The 20,045-nt window shown below is 44.1% G+C and overlaps 1 protein-coding gene across 3 annotated transcripts in view; it reads left to right on the plus strand.

Moving 5' to 3' along the window:
- Positions 1 to 20,045, plus strand: part of LOC131354060 (FERM, ARHGEF and pleckstrin domain-containing protein 1) — a 50,471-nt gene that overhangs the window by 1,007 nt on the left and 29,419 nt on the right. For 2 of the 3 annotated variants that reach the window (XM_058391324.1, XM_058391323.1), the window contains one exon: positions 4,173 to 4,368. In XM_058391324.1, coding sequence (XP_058247307.1) covers positions 4,198 to 4,368 — 171 coding nt within the window. In that variant the 5' untranslated portion in view covers positions 4,173 to 4,197. Of the gene's footprint in view, positions 1 to 2,331; positions 2,491 to 4,172; positions 4,369 to 20,045 lie in introns of those variants that run through there. The other variant, XM_058391325.1, reaches the window with a different exon arrangement.

Here is a 20,045-nt window from a genome sequence, read left to right on the forward strand (position 1 = left end):
AAAACTTGATTATTTCTGGCACACTAGCTGGGCCACACCCAAACCTGCTTTATGGAGTGGGTGTTGGGGTTCTGGTGATCATCTGGAGAGAGGAGAAACGAGAGGGTTTAACTCAGTCTGGCTGTGTAGAGCTTGAACAGAGGATCTACTGTTCTTGTACAATCTCCAACACACACACACACACACACACACACACACACACCTCTTACTGTCCTCCCATTGACATCGTCATTAATGCAGCTCATTAATTAACTTAACCTTTATCTTCACCTAACCTTTAACTTTGAAACAAAAACCTTTTGGCTATTAAATCTTTTCAACTACTTTCAGGAATTAAATTTTTTTGGGTGGGAAAAAATCATGGGGACCAGCCCATGAGGTCAATATTCATAATTCCGGGTGCGGATATTTAGTCCCCACCAAGATATAAACACACACACACACACACACACACACACACACACACACCCTTGCTGTCTCATGTGGAATTTTCTCTGTAAACAACTTCAAAGCCAGCTGGGACAGCAATGGGGTCACAGCTTTTCCGGCCGTTTGAAACCGCTCATGCTTTAATCGCTGGTTTTGTAGGAATATACGTTTCCATTGCAAATGTTTAGCAGTGGTGGGAAACTACCATTCTTATGTATTCAAATGGGCAGACACAAAGAACTGTTGTATTTCACTAAACAAATTTTTCAGGTAGATTAAACCTTAACGCAAACAGACGTAAAACTTTCCTACTTTTGAACCTAGGAAGTTGGAAGTTTGGAGATGAGATAAGCAATCAATCCTAAACTAAATATTAAAGCTTTGCTGATATAAAACTGACTATCTGTATCAGGGCCAGTACTGGCCTGAAACATTTTCATCGGAATGAATATATTTTCCGATTTGTTCCAGTAACAGCGTTATTGTATAGTGGATGTCTGTGACTGACGAACAACAGATCATGCTTGTGAACCATTTATACAAGTTTTCCTGCTCCATGCCAGCATCTCATAACTTGGCAACAGAGAGTCGCTTGGGTTGCCATGAGGATGCCAGTATTTGATTAGTATTGAGTAATAGATATTCATAACTCTGTATTTTATTGAAAATGGGGAAGAAAGTGACATCCATGCATTTCAACTAAAAACTACAGGCCATGTTTTTTGGGTCCGTTCAGAGTCCTGATCCGGGGCAGAAGCTGCACATTTACAGAGTAGATGTGAACGTCACCTTTATTACCTCCTGTTAATGTTTAGGGTTAAATACTTGCAGTGTGTGGGTATTTCTAAGCGCTCCAGCGGCTGCCTGTCTGAATGTTTGCGTGAAACTGGCCAGGTGGAGGTGATCATTAATTCCTGTTCTAATATGTTTAGATTGTTCATTTACCATTCAGCGCTGAGAGACTGAATATTCATAATGGAACACTGAATATTCATGAAGCTTAATGGGGCTTAACCAAAGAAATGCTGTGAATGTGTAATTCAATGGGCCACTAATTTAATCCTTCACTCCGAGGCAGAACTATCATTTCTGTCTCATGCCATGGCTTGATAATTTACCTACTGGAATAGAATCTATTTTTCCAGTTTCACATTCAGTTACTTTGCCAATAAGAAACGCAGCAGGCTGGAATTATAGTGTTGTTACTGCACATGCCATCGTCCTTGCTCTCTCACGTCCATCAGTAGTGGCTCGAATGCCTCGGAGGGTCAGCAAAAATAAACTCATCACAAGTGAACGCACGCATGATTCAGCGTAATGAGAGTTAGATATCGTCCACTGGATTATGTACACGGTGTACATGACCCCGTGGCAGATGTTGAACAAATGGCGCTTTGCATTTGCAGCTAGATAAATGTATTGTTATCATGGAATAGACTTGGATTTAGAGGCATTGATGCATTGGGATGATTAAATGAGGAAATGTTCAGATATCATGAGAGGTATCATGTATTTGTGTAGTACAAAGTACATTTAGTTTAAATACACAGACTGTAGATTACAGTGTGTGTCTTTCTCTGATTCTCTTTCTCTGCCTCTTTGCCTCTGTCTCTCTCTCTCGCTTTCTCTGCCCCTCTCCCTGTCTCCTTCTCTGTGTCTCTCTCTCTCTGTCTCTGTTTCTCTCTCTCTCTGTGTGTCTGTGTCTCTCTCTGTGTGTCTGTGTCTCTCTCTGTGTGTCTGTGTCTCTCTCTGTGTGTCTGTGTCTCTCTGTCTCTCTCTCTCTCTCTCTCTCTCTCTCTCTCTCTCTCTCTCTCTCTCTCTGTGTCTCTGTCTCTCTCTCTTATCTATCTCTCTCTCTCTGCTGTCACACACCCCCATCCCCCGGGCTCTGATGCCCCCCAGCCAGTGGAGGCCTTGTGGTGACATCGCTGGTCAGGAATGTGTGATAAACAGAGTGGAACAGACCTCAGAATCAGACAGAAAGAGGAGAGGATTGGAGAGAACAGCTCTTCATTCAGTTCGGTCCAACAGCTTCGAGAGTCTCTCAGAGAGAAAGCCTAGGTAGTAAAACCTTTTATTCTTACATGTGTGTTCATATACACACACATACACATACACAAGACTTACCTTTCTGGAAACCCACGCTACAGGTCATGTTATGAAGGGTATTGAATTTCAGCAGAATGGAACAAGGGTGAGGTTTTTCTCTAGAACTCATTAAAAGTGCCGCATGAAAGCAGGCAAGATCTATAGAGAGAGAGAGAGAGCGGTCTTGAAAGGCCAGCCGAGTGTCGGTGATCTCGTGTGTCTGTGTGTGTGTCCTGTATGCAACTCTGTTTGTTGGTAGTAATTCGAGAGCACGCATAAGATGGTGGCTTATTTAATGGCTGTCTCTTAAGGGATACATTATTCGGAAAGGGAACGCTTCATTCTCCATTATCCTCGGTCTCCTCTGGGTCCTAATGTTCACAGGGTTGGTGTGGACTAAACTGATTAGGTGTTTGAATTGAGCTTCATGGAGCACTGCAGAATTTAGATAATAGATACTTGTTGTTAGCCGTGTGAATTGGTAACTCTGTACCGACGTGTGGTGTGTGTAAAACCAATCATCTGTTAATCTACCCATTATTCATGATTGCCTGGTTTAATGGTTTGTTAGTCTAAAGGAAAATCATAGTGTCAGCACCCACCCATGATTCAAAAATCTGCCAGAACATGCAACATGGGTCAGTGGATCTATAAATGATTCAAACTCTGGTGATAAATTAAAAAAAATTAAAGTGTTTTGGGGTGTCTGAGCCCCTTCAAGCCACTAGAACGACTTAAATACTATTTGTTACAGTTTTTTTTTACTGGTCTCTGGAACCGCATTTGAGGGATGAGCACCAGTCCTTCGAAAGCTATTCCATCAATTGATGCTTTGATGATGCTGGTGGAGAGCTCTGTCTTTGCCAAAATCTCTCAGCTGGGTTGAGATCTGTTGATAGTGAAAGCCATGAAATAGAATTTCCACCCTCTTCATCAGAGAAATGACCGTGTCCTCATGCCATGTGGACGGGGACAGGAACTGAGACAGCGTCATCCTGGACGAGACCACTCCCGTCAGGATAAAAATGTTTCCTTGTGTGACAAAGTCGATCAATCGGAATAATTTTGCACTGATTTTTCTTCTAAGGAGACAAGTGGACCCAAACCGTACGCCCCCTGGAGCCACCAGTGTGTTCTTTAATTTGTCACTTGTCAGGATGCATATTGCACCTGCAGTAGGATTTGCTGTACAATATAACACATCTGTTACACGGGATATTTGTGTGACAGGGTCAAGAGCAGGGCTGCAAAATGTATTTATTTGTCAGATGATTCATTACTGCACTCGGATCACATGGGTATGCAGTAGAAGGTGTGTGTGTGAGCACAAAGATGGACATTTCTGTGGCTTGGAAAACAGCTCATCTGCATATTGTGGCCTTTAGCCATATACCAAATGTCTGACAAACAATATATTCTTCAGCTCTAAGGCAAGGTGTGTAGAAATACGGTTTTGTTAGAAAGTGGGTGTATAGCTAAATTCTTTTCCTGCCTTTTCTAACCATTTCCACATGCCAAATGTAGATTTCATTTAGTATCCGTTTCAGCTCTGCAGTCTCACCTACAAGACAAGCTTCCATTCATGTCGCACGCACACGTCGTGATTGAATTACCGGGCTCACGTAGCATATGTGTGTGCTGTGTTCATCTTTTAGGTCAGTGGAGGGAGAGAGGAAGACTATGGTGGAGCAGGAGCCAACGTCCTCGGCAGGGCAGCGCTTGGGCGCACCGGAGTCCCTGGGCATCAGCACGCTGGAATCGGGCCAAAAGCCGCCAGCCATGCCCGCCGGCCGACACGTAGCCATCAGGGTGCGCATGCTCGATGACTCCGAGGAGATATTCGACATCTCTGTGAGTGCCTCTTTCATATTTCATCTTCCGCTATATAATTTGCAAAGTGAAGGATCTGTAGGGTCAGAGGTTCAGTGCACTGGATTGAGTCCTAGTGTCTGAGGATATTTTTGTTTCAGCGGCTGTAAGAACTGCTTTTTACCTTTCTTATTATTTTGCAACCAGCAAACTGATGACATGGCCTTTTATTACGACTGGTTGGATTTCTACATTACACATACTTTTGTGAATTTATATGAATATTTTAATGACCTCAGCGTCTCAAGAAGACCTCATTTAAAACCCGAACGAATCTGAAACTAAACACGGCATCATTTGTTGTAAATCTCCTGCCTTTTATATTGTCTCGGTTGTTACAGTGTGTATCATAGTCAATTATAACTTGACATAGAACTTGAAAAGTAATAAAAGAACAGTTGTTGAAATAAAAACGAATATAATCCTGTTTGGAAAAACATTACTTGACATGACCATGTTCATTTTTTGATAGTTGCTGAATAAAAACAGATGTTGGTAATGGAGAGAGTCCACACTGTAGTGTGTGTGTGTGTGTGTTCATGCTGGCTGGTTGGCCGGAACATGATGGAAAGGACTATCTGCAGTTTGCTGTTGACATGGTAACTGAATGATTTTTTTATTTATTTCTTTCCTCCAAAAAAGTTGCCTGTTCGAGCAGGAAGAATAATTATTCTGCCTCAGAGTGAACACATGCAGCAAAGCATTTACAATCACGGCTTCTTACGCTAGCGGTAACCGAAACTGCTTCAGACTGATTGACCCTAATTATTTGTTGTCTGAGAGTAAAAACGTCCTCGTCGAATTCTGAGATCGCAAGATAGTTTTGTTAGTGAAGTTACAGTCAAAATCCTTGCAGCTGTCTGCATGGCCTGGTGGAAAGATGTGGGTTTGTTTTGTGCCGTGTGTGAAATGAACAAAGCTGGAAGCTGCCATGAGGTTCAAATCAGCTACTGTGTGTGTGTGAGTGATATTTGTCTTTCTTATGGGCATGAGCGAAGGCCCTTCACACATGTTCAGAGGTTTCCTTTGTGCAGAAGTGTGTGTGTGAGGTTTGCGTGAGGTCTTTCTGCTCTACATCTGATAGTCATCCTGATTTTCGAGCTTGATTGAAGTGAGTACTCTTTGGGGTTTTGCTCTACTTCCCCAGTGTGAGTTTGCGGCTGTGCTGCTTGTTGCTGCTAAATCTGAAGCAGGATCATCACACTGGGTGGAGTCTGAAATCATATGTTTATTTTAGTTGGAACCTGCAATATCGCAATTTTCTCAAACCACTGCTAAAGTGGAGAGGGAGCGAAAGAGCGGACGAGACGGGCTTTAGAGAGGGAATGGGAATTCGTGCAGCACTTTTTCTTGTGTGCGTGTGAGAGAGAGAAATAGAGGGGCAGAGGAGAGTAGAAGAGTTTTTGTGGGGTTTTTTTTTTCCCCTTCTTCTTCTCTTTGGCTGGAGTTGCATTGAGTAAATCTCTGTTCATAACACACAGCCTGACGTCCGGCCTGCACACTCGTGTTTTTCAGCATTCCCATTCCGCTTACTGCACAGATTAATGCATTTTGGCTTCAGTACTTGGCTGTGACTAGTTACAGAAGAATAGCTCCTGGAACTTTCACACAGCACATCCCGTACCATGTCTGTGCTCTGAGAGAGCCTTCTTCCTCTTTAGTTCAGAGAGAGAGAGAGAGAGAGAGGAACTCAGTCAGGTAGTGAAAGAAACAAAAAGCGAATTGTTCTGCAGCTCATTTTATTTTCGCAAATATCCCAACTTGTGTAGTATAATGAGTAAACACTAGCCATGAGTAAACATGATGCCAAAATATCATGCGTTATTGTGTATAGACACCATTTTCCCTAGTCTCAGAGCTCCATAATATAGAGTCTATATATTACTTACATGCTGCTTTTAATACTGTTATTGTAAAGAGCGCTTAAACTGACCTCTTGATACTCTCAGGTCAGTGTCTCCAGGCTTTCTTATTAGGATTATTAATGTTTTAGTAATGTCAGTGGGGCTTTTACAGTTTGATTGGTCATGCGAAAGCTGTCATGTGGACCAGGAATCAAGTCGAACCCGAGACGACCTGAAGGAAGTGGTGTGAGTTCAGTGGCGCTGGAACTGACCCGAGCTGAACACGGCTCATACTCAGGTCCACACTCGATCAGGAGTTGAAGTAACCCTTGCATGGGTTTTAGCCGATGATGACATCACTAATTTCCACAACACACATGGCAGGGGTTAAGGATAGGTGAGATTTATTCCAGATCATTCTAAATGGAATCCTGAGATATCAGGTTTCCCCTTTCACACTGCTCATACTTCACCCTGGAGTTAACAGTTAATCCTGGATATTCATAATCCAGTGTTTCACGCTGTACATTCCTAAACCCTGACTTAACATTCTTCTTCAGAGAGGTGGGGAAAAAATGGACAGGTCTGTCGTCCTGCACCCGAGCAGGTATCGTTATCTTTCGAAACTTAAATCCTTTTACGTTGCAGATATCCAAAGTCTGCTAATTTTTCAGTGTTGCGTACCCCCCCTCCCCCCCACTACACCGCACATTTCCGTGATGTTCAGTGTTTTGCTACCTGACACTACAGAGACTTTTTTTTTTTTGCTTTGTCCTGGTTTTCATGTGATGTGAGGCTTACGGTGTTCAGTTTCTGATTGGCTGTCTGTTGCTAAGCACCTGGCTGTAACATTCTAACCAGGTATCGTTTCACAGTCTACGTGTTTGACACCACAATGCACAAAAGTGCATAATGCAGAGTAAACAGCACAAAAGCAGTTCAAGTAAAAAGCAATGCTAACCCTGCTTCTAAATGACCAGTGTGAACGGTCCTTTTACCTGGGGTTATATACGGGGCTTAGAACCTATAGTGACTGACCTGGGGACTGCTCTGTAACAGAAATGGAGCTCCAAAGTCTGCTAAAATGCTGATTTCCACAGTCTCTGGTGGAGTTTGAAAGCTAATGAAGAGCTCTTTTTAAGCATTATAATGTGGTTGTATATCATGTAATGTGTGTTGGCCTTTGCAATGTGAAGGTAATGCTGATCTTTCAGTTTCTCTCAAGGTTTGCTCTCTCTCCCTATGTCCCTCTCTCTAGATCTCTCACTTGCGCGCTCGCTCTCTCTCTCTCTCTCTCTCTCTCTCTCTCTCAATCTTTCTAGATTGTTCTCTCTCTTGATCTCAATGTCTCTCAATTGCGCTCTCTCGCGAGATCTTGATCTCTCTCTCTCTCTCGATCAAGATCTTGCTCTCTCGCTCTCTCTCTCAATCTCTCTCTCAATCTTTCTACATTGCTCTGTCTCTCGATCTCAATGTCTCTCTCAATTGCTCTCTCTCGCGAGATCTTGATCTCTCTCTCGTGAGATCTTGATCTCTCTATCTCTTGAACTCTCTCTCGCGAGATCTTGATCTCTCTCTCTCGATCAAGATCTTGCTCTCTCTCTCTCTCTCTCTCTCTCTCTCTCTCTCAATCTTTCTACATTGCTCTCTCTCTCTTGATCTCAATGTCTCTCTCAATTGCTCTCTCTCGCGAGATCTTGATCTCTCTATCTCTTGATCTCGGTCTCTCTCTCTCTCAATCTCTCTCTCTCTCAGATCTCATTATGACACTATTGTGATGAATAATTCCAATAGTAATCCAAGTAAGCTGTCTATTTTTGATAAATTCCACTGTTTTTAAAAATCAATTTCTATAGATGCCTTAGTTTGGAGCACTGTGCAGGAGAAAAGCTTCTGCTTGCAACCCACTGAACAGATTAATTCCCCTGCATTAGTCTCCTCTGTCCATGTTAAATCAGTAGTGAAAGCGTTCAGTAGTGGAATGCGAGCATCGGCTTCCTCCCCGTCTACCTGCCTGTCTCTGAGTCTCTGTGGTTTTTGCTTCTGCACAGATGTTGCAGAAATGGTAATTGTGACTGGGTGTTGTTTTGGCTTCAAAATCCAGCTTGGTGTTGTGTTTGTGTCCGGCAGCTGCACTTGTGGCTGGTGTGGGTGCAGAGCCAGCTGTTTAGGAATGAGGTGGTGGTGATGCATGCATGCAGGTTATTTACCCGTAGTATTTAGGCATGCAATGAATATTTCATTAATATTGATGAATATTTCATTTGGTATATCCGGTATAGCTCGCACTGAGCAGAGCTTACCAACATTGGACAGAGATTTCAGATTTCGTCTTGCAAAAATCTGGTTTAACACATGATGAAGCACAGCGGTTTTAATGCTGTTAATTAGATTAAATGCGATTATGTAAAAGCAGAAGAGCTCTGACTAGAGTTTCTGTTCTACAACAGATTTTCTGTCATTAAATTATTTAAGTGAAACACAGTCAAGTTGTTTAATTGATCTTTTTGTTGTTTTTGTTGTAAATAAATCAGGACCTGGTGGCCTGACACAAAACGAGTGATTTTCCCGTAACAGCGTGTCATTCCTTAATGTCTTTCATTTCTCATATGCTACAGCAATTGTCCATGATTTTTTTTTTTTTTAAGCTTATTAAAGAATGACAAATCATACTTTTTCTTTATCAATTTTTAGTTACATCCAGTGTCGTGGAATGTCTGCGAAACAAGTTGGTTCTTGTTAGAGGAGCTATAATCAGCCGTCCCTTTTTCGCTTTCAATAAGACAAAACACATGCAGCTTGTCATGTTACAGAGAAACCGCAAAGAGCAACATCGTCTGTCTTGAAGATTCTCCTGCGGCAGAAAACTTAAAGGAGCAGCGTTACCTCTGTTACACCAAGCTGCCAAAGCAGAGAGGGGGTTGAAAGATGAGTAGAGAGGGACTGGGAATTCAGACAGCTGCCTTTTCTTTTCTGGGAGTGAGGAGATGCTGAAGCTTTTCAGAATGAAACGTCTTTTAATGGAAAACGTCACCATAACAGTTTCGAGCACCTTTGTGGAAGCTGTTTATTAGGTTTAAGAGTGTTCTTTTATTTTAAAAAACAACCAATGCTGTATTATAAACCTGTGATTTGGCAGAACTGTGGTCAGAGCTGCTGTTAAATAAAAAATGAATCAAGTGGGCAGTCAGATTTGAGAATTCAGCAGCATTATGCTCCGAAGGTGAGTGTTCGATGGTCCGATTTGAGTAATAAATAAAAGGTCATTACTACCTTTCACAATCGAATTAATTCTCTCCAAACACAGTCTTTTAACCGTCTTAATTTTTTACCACACCCATATTGCCATGTTTTTGTGTTTGATAATCTGTGTCAATTATGATTTAATGTTAGAGCAGAGGCCTTAATTTTTTGCTCACCGTCATTTTTGTTTAAGCCATAGCTTTAATGCCTCTGTTTCACTTTCGCCTTTTAAATCCCAGCTCTTGGAAACTATACAAGTAACTAAGTCTATGGTTAATAGGCAGGATTACCACAACCCACAATTTTCAAACCTTTATTGAGAGCTGTTTCTGACACAGGGATCATACAAACCCGCTTTGCGTCACCATGGAATGTTGACTCATGCGCTGTGGGACCGTCAATAAAAAGTAGCTCGTGTCTAAATCGGACCAGTGACTGGACGTTCTGATCCTCCTTCTTTGCAGCCAGCTGGACAAGATCCTTAAAAAACTGATGTGTGTTGTGCTATAGGTGAGGATAAACAGGATAGGGAGCTGTGCTGGATTTTTCTTTAGAGGAATAGCAAAGAGAGCAATAGCTGTCCCAAAAAATTAGATATTTAGTAAGTCAACTGAATTTAAAGTGATGGCTGAATATCACATTGATTTCGTGTTTGATGATAGGCATCTAGATCTAAATCATATTTTGAGTGGGGGTTTGTCCAACACCTGTACCACAGCTGCAGAGACTCATAAACTCAGTTCATTCCTGTGTTTGTGCTCAGCAGCAGCAGCGCAAATTTCGGTTGTCCGGTTTGGTCTACACACCATGTCTAATTGCCCCCTCCATTTAACGAAGATTAGATGGAAGGCTGAAAGTCCTCCAAATGAGCAGGAACTGCAAATGGCTGCATTACAGGCTGGGCAGAGCATCAGCAGAATACAAAATATTTCTACATAGTTTCCAAACTATTTCAGTTATTACAGCAGCAAAACAATATAGAACTTGTTGTTCAGTAACTTCTTGAGTGGACTGCGTAGATAGCCATGTCTTTACAGAAGCCCTGCTGTATTTCGTGATGTATAGCGCAGGGTTTCATACTTACATCTCCGGATTATGGCTGGCTGATGATCCAGCAGAAGAGAAGCACTACATTCAGTCACGCTTTATTGCTGGTTGGGTCGTATGCTGTGGTTCGTCTGCTTGCTTTTTAATATCACGTATGTGTGTGTCATGGAGTATTCCCGGAGGAATCGTACTGGATAGTTGTTTATTGTTGTAGCCGGATGCGAGTGAGTGTGTGTGGGAGTGGGTGGGTTTATTTGTGTGTTTCTAAGACTTCTGTTCCACTCAAATGGCAATCACACTGACCATCACAGGACTCCTTCCCCGCACCCTGCTACGGCTGAATGGGTCAGTAGTTCAGACGTTGGACTCCTGACTGGAAGGTTGCGAGTTCAAATCCTCGCACTGTTGGACTCTTTAGCAAGGCCGTTATCCAGTAATATAAATGAGGTAAATGGAAGTCGCTCTGGATAAAGGCATCTGCTAAATAAATGAAAGATTGTCATCTGTAGGGCTAGTTATGCCAGTGGTAGCTCAGCAGTTAAGGCAGTAAGGTTCAAATTGCCCTGGACAAGGGCGTCTGCCAAATGCTGGAAATGCTCTGGGGGGAAATCGGTGACGACGAGATTAGAGAAACCGATTAGAGAACTGCGCCCTAATTTGCATGTTATCTACGCTACATAGTATCTGAGATCAGAATCATAGCGTCTCAAATAGTAGTATTTTAAAGCAGGTATTCAAAACGTACAGGTATAGTCTATTATTTTTTTTGTAGGTAGGTAGCTAGGATGCACATTTAAGAGAGGTTTAAATAAAATGTGGGAAAGTGAATCATGGGAATGGTAAATTACGCTATACGGTATAAATTATAGGAGAAATAGTGAATGAAGAAAAGCTGAAATGCAACCAGGAGTTTGTTTACGGTGATATTGTGCAACTGTGCAACATTTTCTTGTGCCGCATGTGTTAGTATGTCTCACTTATTCCTGTTACACACTCAAAATTATGTATTATTTCCTCACAAAAAAAAAAAAAAAGAGTATGTACTTTTTAGTGCATCGTATACCTAAGAGAATTGGGACACAGCATAAATCATAAGTTGTGTTGTCAAAAGATGCGGCCTCCTGTATCGGCTCAAATGTGAAGATTTTTATATTTTCTTTTTAGAGGAAGGTCACTTCATATCTCTGTATATACTCTGTGTTCCTGATCCACTAATTGTGGTATAATTTGAGCTAAATGTTGTGAATTCACTCTAATTAATAAGGCTGGAATAAAACTGAGAAACCAGGTCACTTCTGTGTGTGCTCATTCACTCTCTCTCTCTCTCTCTGTCACACACACACAGAGGCAGACGTACAGCCATTGTTCCAGTAGCTCTTCACATTAACCTTTATCCTGTTGGAGGCAGAAAACTGGGACAATTCAAAAACAACATCCTTATAGCCTACCCCCACACCCCTACCTGCTTTCAAACACACACACACACACACGCATTACATGCTTCTTAGTGTGTTAAACGGTATAATCTGTACTGATGGATCATGCTTTTATTTTTTCTTAGATCAGGAAAAAGCAATAGCCTGAAGTCAGCCTGAAGCTATATCCCACAGCGTTCTCTACTTATTCTCTGCAGACTGTTTTTGGTTTTCTGAATGAATTTTCCCCAGTAATGAAATTCATATTTCAGTGAATACACTGCATAATATCCATTCAGTTCACTCTTCCAGTCCAACACGAGCAGGACTTTAGACTGAATCATTTGATTGTTAATGTCTTGCACAGACCAGATGGGATGTTTTGCGTGTGTGTGGGTGCCGCTCTGAGGACTGATGTCCTCTCTACACAGGAAGTTCCCACTGGGATGCTATTCTTATCCATGGGCTCACGTCTACTTAACTCCAATAACGCCTGAATTCTGGGCCACCGCATGAGTCTCACCAAGTACACAATTCCAGCTCGGAGTAATACCCTGTGTAATATTCCTCACGGAAGAACCGACAGAATTGTGAAGTCTTTCGGGATATACTCCGAATGCTTTAGTGGAAAAAAATCTTTTAAGGAGCTGGTGATTAGTCGTTTTTTTTTTGTTTTATCTTGCACTAGCATTCAGCCATTATAGTATGTGTTTTTGGGGAGTTTGATGCAGACTTCACCTAACAGCTCATTATACCTATAATGACGGTGCTTGGGATGAAAAATATGCGCTGCTTCATCAGCATAGCTTAAACTCTTAAAAGGGTTTCCTGTCATTGTGTGAGGAAGGTGTATACCTGAAATCACTTGCCGTTATCACACGATAAGCCGGACCTGAACCGTGTGTCCAAACCCATGTCATTCTGTGCTGTTCTTTATACAAGAACACTGCCAACATTCAGTGTCTTGCGCATGCATGGTGGACTTTGAAGCATGGTCAATTTAATGATTTCACCATGACCGTATTACCAAGCATGTAGTACACAGAGAGAACAAGCTACAGAGGAGCCGGGTCGAAATTAGAAGCAGTACGTTTTATTGCATGCTTCTGCCAAGGTCCGCCGAGACACATAAAGGGCAATTAAATCCACTAAATAAGAGCCTCTGCCTTCAGACTATTAGATGTTCTTCACCAGCACTGGATCTGACCGCATTAGATGAGCTGTGCTTTTATTAAGCTCGCACAAGCCGGGCTATATGCTAGAAATGCTTGCTGATGGAGTGGAGTGGTAGATGACTGGAGACACCACCCCGTTGCTTCTGGATGGGAAAAGTTACCATGGAAACATGGTCCTATAGAGTGTGTGTATGAGCTTTAGTGTGAGTCCACAAAGAGAAATATAATAGAAAACTAACTAGGCTATTGAAAAAGGGCTTGGCTCAGCTCAATGAGGCTTTATGTAACCCCTCCTCTAACCAAAAATGTGTCCGGGAAAATTTCCTGCTCTTTTTCCCTCTCTCTCTCTCTGTCTCTCTCTGTGTCTGTATATCTGTTTCTCTCACTCCTTTTCTTTCTGTTTGTCTGTATCTCTCTCTCTCTCTCTCTCTGCTTTCTGTTTATGTATCTCTCTCTTTTTATCTGTTTGTCTCTCTCTCTCTCCTTTGTTTCTCTCTCATTTGTTTCTCTCTCTCTCTGTCTCTTCTTTCTGTTTCTGTTTCTCTCTCTCTCTGTCTCTCTCCTTTCTGTTTCTCTCTCACTCTCTCTCCTCTCTGTCTCTCTCTCTCTGTCTCTCTCTTCTTTCTCTCTCTCTCTCTGTCTCTCTTTCCCTCTCTCTCTCTCTCTCTCTCTCTCTCTCTCTTTCTGTCACTTCCTCCCCTCCTCCTCGACTTCAAGGCATGAGAGATATTACTCAGCTGGGAGAGAAAAACAATCAGGAGAGATCATTTGCATTTGGCCCGATGGCATTGACCGGTTCTTCTGCTTTTGTCTCCAACTGAACACATTTGAATCAGACCTTGTGTTAATATGAGCTGACAGTATGAACAGAGCCCAGTCCAAGCTGTGGTATCTCTCAGCCTTTCCTTTACCACCAAGCCAATCTAAACCCTCACCTTCTTGTGTTTAACTGTTTTGTTTTTATTTTAAGAAAGGATCATTTTCCCGTCCTGGAAATAAAAACACGATGATGTATTGCAAAGAAGTATCATATTCACAGTGTCAACACTATGAACTGTTCAGGCTTGATTCATTTCAACAGAGGAGGTTTAGCTAGGATAACGTATCTGTAGTTTTCTTACAGTTTCACAGATAAAACGGATTGACATGTCAGTGCCTGATCAGCGGGCGAGACGCTCTACAAGGACGTCACTGCACACGGCCGTGCCTGCTTACGGTTTTAGTTATTATATTACAACATCAATTCATACAGAATGCCTACTGAAAGGGCTTTGTGTTCAGATGAATAGCGAGGGTCATTTGCTCCAGAATTAATACTTTTCAGACTTGTGGGTTTGTATTAGATTAAAATCTGCTGATCTCATTGGCAATCACTTGAAATACAGTCTAGGTGAACCTGATCGTGCTTGAACAGGAAGTCCATGCTCGGACATGCCGAGGTGTCATTCTGTCACAGTGCCGCTCACGTTACACTGGTAGGATCAGTGTAGAAGCAGCTCTTATTTTCTAATGTCATTCTGAAGAATTGTACCTGGAACTTTTTTTTTTTCTTCTATGAGAGGGTGAGGGAGAGTGAGCGAGAGAGATGGGCAGAGTGAGCGGGGCAGAGAGAGGGGCAGAGTGAGCGGGGCAGAGAGAGGGGCAGAGTGAGCGGGGCAGAGAGAGGGGCAGAGTGAGCGGGGCAGAGAGAGGGGCAGAGTGAGCGGGAGAGAGAGAGGGGCAGAGTGAGCGGGAGAGAGAGAGGGGCAGAGTGAGCGGGAGAGAGAGAGGGGCAGAGTGTGCGTGCGTGCGAGAGAGAGAGAGGGGCAGAGTGTGCGTGCGTGCGAGAGAGAGAGAGGGGCAGAGTGTGCGTGCGTGCGAGAGAGAGAGAGGGGCAGAGTGTGCGTGCGTGCGAGAGAGAGAGGGGCAGAGTGAGCGGGAGAGAGAGAGGGGCAGAGTGAGCGGGAGAGAGAGAGGGGCAGAGTGAGCGGGAGAGAGAGCGGGGCAGAGTGAGCGGGGCAGAGTGAGCGGGGCAGAGTGAGCGGGGCAGAGTGACCGGGAGAGAGAGAGGGGCAGAGTGAGCGGGAGAGAGAGAGGGGCAGAGTGAGCGGCAGAGTGAGGGGCAGAGTGAGCGGGGCAGAGAGAGGGGCAGAGTGAGCGGGGCAGAGTGAGCGGGGCAGAGTGAGCGGGGCAGAGGGAGCGGGGCAGAGTGAGCGGCAGAGTGAGCGGGGGAGAGGGAGGGGCAGAGTGAGCGGGGGAGAGAGAGGGGCAGAGTGAGCGGGGGAGAGAGAGGGGCAGAGTGAGCGGGGGAGAGAGAGGGGCAGAGTGAGCGGGAGAGAGAGAGGGGCAGAGTGAGCGGGGCAGAGAGAGGGGCAGAGTGAGCGGGGCAGAGAGAGAGGGGCAGAGAGAGGGGCAGAGTGAGCGGGGCAGAGAGAGGGGCAGAGTGAGCGGGGGAGAGAGAGGGGCAGAGTGAGCGGGAGAGAGAGAGCGGGAGAGAGAGCGGGGCAGAGTGAGCGGGGCAGAGTGAGCGGGGCAGAGTGAGCGGGGCAGAGTGAGCGGGGGAGAGAGAGGGGCAGAGTGAGCGGGGCAGAGAGAGGGGCAGAGTGAGCGGGGCAGAGAGAGGGGCAGAGTGAGCGGGGCAGAGAGAGGGGCAGAGTGAGCGGGGCAGAGAGAGGGGCAGAGTGAGCGGGGCAGAGAGAGGGGCAGAGTGAGCGGGGCAGAGAGAGGGGCAGAGTGAGCGGGGCAGAGTGGGGGGGGCAGGGTGAGGGGCAGAGAGAGGGGCAGAGTGAGCGGGGCAGAGTGAGCGGGGCAGAGTGAGCGGGGCAGAGTGAGCGGGGCAGAGAGCGGGGCAGAGTGAGCGGGAGAGAGAGCGGGGCAGAGTGAGCGGGAGAGAGAGCGGGGCAGAGTGAGCGGGAGAGAGAGCGGGGCAGAGTGAGCGGGAGAGAGAGCGGGGCAGAGTGAGCGGGAGAGAGAGCGGGGCAGAGTGAGCGGGAGAGAGAGCGGGGCAGAGTGAGCGGGAGAGAGAGCGGGGCAGAGTGAGCGGGAGAGAGAGCGGGGCAGAGTGAGCGGGAGAGAGAGCGGGGCAGAGTGAGCGGGAGAGAGAGCGGGGCAGAGTGAGCGGGAGAGTGAGCGCGGGAGAGAGAGCGGGGCAGAGTGAGCGGGGCAGAGTGAGCGGGAGAGTGAGCGGGGCAGAGTGAGCGGGGCAGAGTGAGCGGGGCAGAGTGAGCGGGGCAGAGTGAGCGGGGCAGAGTGAGCGGGGCAGAGTGAGCGGGGGAGGGAGAGAGGGTGAGTGAGCAAGCAGTCTTCAACCATTGGGAAAAAAAACAGGGAACCTCATTTAATTATGTTTTTTTGCGATCATAAATCAAGCAGGGTCAAACCACATGCAACCCAAAGCCTTCAGAATCTCCCATGATCCTCACTGGATAGCAGATTCCCTGGTTCTGAGTTGCCATGGCAACTGATTGCCTGTGTGTATGTACATGTGGGTATTCTTGTCATCGTTCTTGTGGTTTTCATGTCACGTATTCCAGGGCTTCATGTCTTCAGATTGTGCGTGTGTGTGTGTGTAGAAACATCTTCAGTTTCTAATAACTCAGCCATCAGGAACTGCGCATTACTGACCTCAATCCTCTCCTATCAGAAAATGCCTTGAGGTGTGTGTGTGTGTGTGTATTTGTGGATGGCTTCTGAGGGCTGCTGGCCTTGAGTGTTGAAGGATAAGGAGTTTACTTTAATCTGCACACAGTGGATTTATTGGTTCCTTTCTTGTGTGTGTGTGTGTGTGTGCACATGCTGTGTGTGTTTGGGGGGTGTTGGGGGTGTGTGTGCGCCTGTGTGCTTGTGTATGTGCGCATGCTTGTGTGTGTGTGTGTGAGTTTTACTTGGACGTCATGCTACAGACAGCCTGTGACCCGTTAATGTAAAAAAAGTAATCGGACATTAGGTGTTATTGGAGAATGTGTTTAATGAGAGATTCTGTTGCTTGCTGCTTCTCCCTGTGGGTCAGCAGATGATGGATTGCACCTTGTTCTCTTGTGCTATTAAGTTTAATGACCATATTCTGGTCACAGATGCAGTCAGATCACTTTCCACTCAGTTTATGACCTGAAAATATTTACAGACGATTATGTAGGTGTTGTAATTAGCTTAATAATGTTTTAATGTTTAATGTCACTGGTGAAATCTGAGATGCAGTTTCACAAAAGAGTGTAATCTTGTATCTTTATCAATCAGGCGCTTTAGTGTTTTTCTTCCTGGAGTGTTGATTTCAGTTTACATTTTTGCTGTCTGATTATTTTATGGTGATTTTAAGTAAACTGATTTATTTAAATAGCTTACTTTTGATAGATTCCTCCTTTCTTTTTCTCTATATTTTGGTTTTATCTCATTTTCACAGCCGCATAACTTATTCAGAGGAACATGCTATCCACATACATGAGCTCAGAGTCTCTGTGATTGACTGGAAGAGAGAGTATGCCATCTGTCCCACCCAGGAAACATGGCCAGGTTTGTCCTCCAGGCTCAATCCTGCACTCTGTCAGTGATGGGACACATGATTTATTTATTTATTTTTTGGTTGCACCGATTCAATTCAGCCCAGTTTTACATTTCTGGTATTTGGCAGACACGCTTATCAAGAGCGACTTACAGTTTATCTCATTAATACAACTGAGCAATTGAGGGTTAAGGGCTTTGCTCAGGGGCCCAGAAGTGGCAGCTTGGGGGACCAAGCTCACAATCTTCTGATCAATAGTCCAACACACTAAGCTACCACATCCCCATATTTGTATCGAGCTTTTAACAATGAACAATGTCTCAAAACAGCTTTACAAAAATTTACAAAGGTTAAAATGAAATTTATGTTTATCCCTACTGAACGAGCCTGAGGCAAAGATGGCAAGGAAAATCAGCTTGAGAAAAAGAAACCTTCAGAGGAACCAGACCTAAAAGGGAACCCATCCTCATCTGGGTGATACCAGATGGTGAGATTATAAATAATGTCCTTTGTGCAACTGTATATAGTCAAGTGAAGTTATAGGTCACACCAGAACCCACATTTATAGTTCATCTTCGCTTAATTTTCACTGTAAATGATGCCTAATGTTAACTTTTGCATGATCTGAATCTATATTCTAAGCTCTGATATGATGCTGCTCTTATTACCCCTCGCACTGCACCTCGCTCCCTCCGATCCACTAGCACTGCTCGACTGGTCCCACTATCTCTCAGCGTATAAGGTAGGTATTAAACTCTTCTCTCTCCTGGCACCGAGCTGGTGGAACGAACTTGCCCTAGATGTTCATACAGCCAAGTCACTGACCGTCTTCAAACGACGGAGGAAGACCTACCTCTTCCTGAAGCACTCAAAATAGCTCTGTTTATTTTATGTATTGTTGTATGTTGTACGAACATTTATAAAAAAAAAAAAAAAAAAACAACTCCGATGGTATCCTAAGTCTGTGACCTTCTGAACCAGTGTTAACGTATTCATTGACTGAGACTTCTAAGCACTTCTGCACGCCGCTCTGGATAAGAGCATCTGCCAAATGCCAGAAATGTCAATAGTGTTCCATCTTGACGATCTGAACACTGTTTACTTTATTGGGGTTCCTTTATTAGCACAGAGGAATCTGTTCCCATTGTATAGGGATGCACGATAATGGCTAAAATAGATAATGATCATTTTGTTCAGTATTGACACGTTTGACTATCGTAGCTATGGGGCCAGATCTGCCTCTGAACAGTAGACTGCAGGAACAAATCATCGGTAAATTCATCTACACAACTGTTATATGGTGTTTACATTTACCTTATTTGGCTGCGACTTTCATCCACAGTGATTTACAGCTGAGAGAATGTGCAGCTGAACAGTTTAGCTTTAAGTGCCATGCTCAAAGGCTCAACAGTGGCAGCTTGGTGATGCTGGGATTTGAACAGTAGAGCACCGAGCCACCATTTTCCCCATCACTACTCTACTGAGTGCCTTAGATGATCAAAGAAGGCATCATGGAAAAAGCAGCAACTTTGTTATTGGGTAATTTAGACAGAGATGATCCCGCAGGGAATCTTGACTTGTTCCATCACTGTGTATACTGCATATGATGAAGAGCCGTGTTTCACCCTGTTCCTGGTAATTACAGTGAACCTGTAAGATTGATCACACACAGATACCCTTCTATTGATCGTTAGTCGCAGTTCAAAAGGTTTCTACTTCCATCTAGACAGCAAAAAAATTTTTTCGTAGGAACCCGACATTACACTATCGTTTCCTCTGCTGTTAATGGTATAGATGAAAAACACACCAGATCACCACATCATGGATCAGTGTGCCTTAAATGTATACACAACGATCACGTTAGAATAGGGCTCAAACTGCAGCTGTAGGTCTTATGTCAACACACTGAGCGCATATGGTTATTTGTTCCTCTCACATGTGTGTGTATGAGTGTGTGGGAGAGAGAGAGAGATGGTTAATGGTAGCTTGTCATAGTTATACAAGCTCATTCAGGCACATAAAGCTGTTGTGTGCGTGTCTTTCCGTCTTTGAGCTTAACAGATGGGCCTCTGCTCGTGATTTCAGAGCACATGCATTTTAAACTCATTTCTTATGACCGACTCCTTCTATAAATACCGTCAGAAGCCTTAGAACCGCTGAATCTGGTGCTGGGTGATAATGCTGGGACAAAATCTTTGATCAAAATAATACACAAAATTTTGATATTTTTTGCTGTATGTCCTGTATACAAAAATCACTGCAATGGGTTCATGACTGTTCTGTGCTCAGTATCTGATCTTTATTCTTCTTTTTTTTTTTTTTTTTTTTTTTTTTAACACCTGAACTCCACCCAAACAGCACAAGCACCTCCCTTTTTACGTACAAGTTATCTTATCTTTCAATTGAGCTGATGCCTTTTTGTGTCCGAGTGTTGCAGGAGGGTTTTGTTTTTTGTTAC

The sequence above is a fragment of the Hemibagrus wyckioides genome, linkage group LG06 (genome assembly GCF_019097595.1).
Source record: "Hemibagrus wyckioides isolate EC202008001 linkage group LG06, SWU_Hwy_1.0, whole genome shotgun sequence".
In the NCBI taxonomy this organism is placed as follows: domain Eukaryota; kingdom Metazoa; phylum Chordata; class Actinopteri; order Siluriformes; family Bagridae; genus Hemibagrus; species Hemibagrus wyckioides.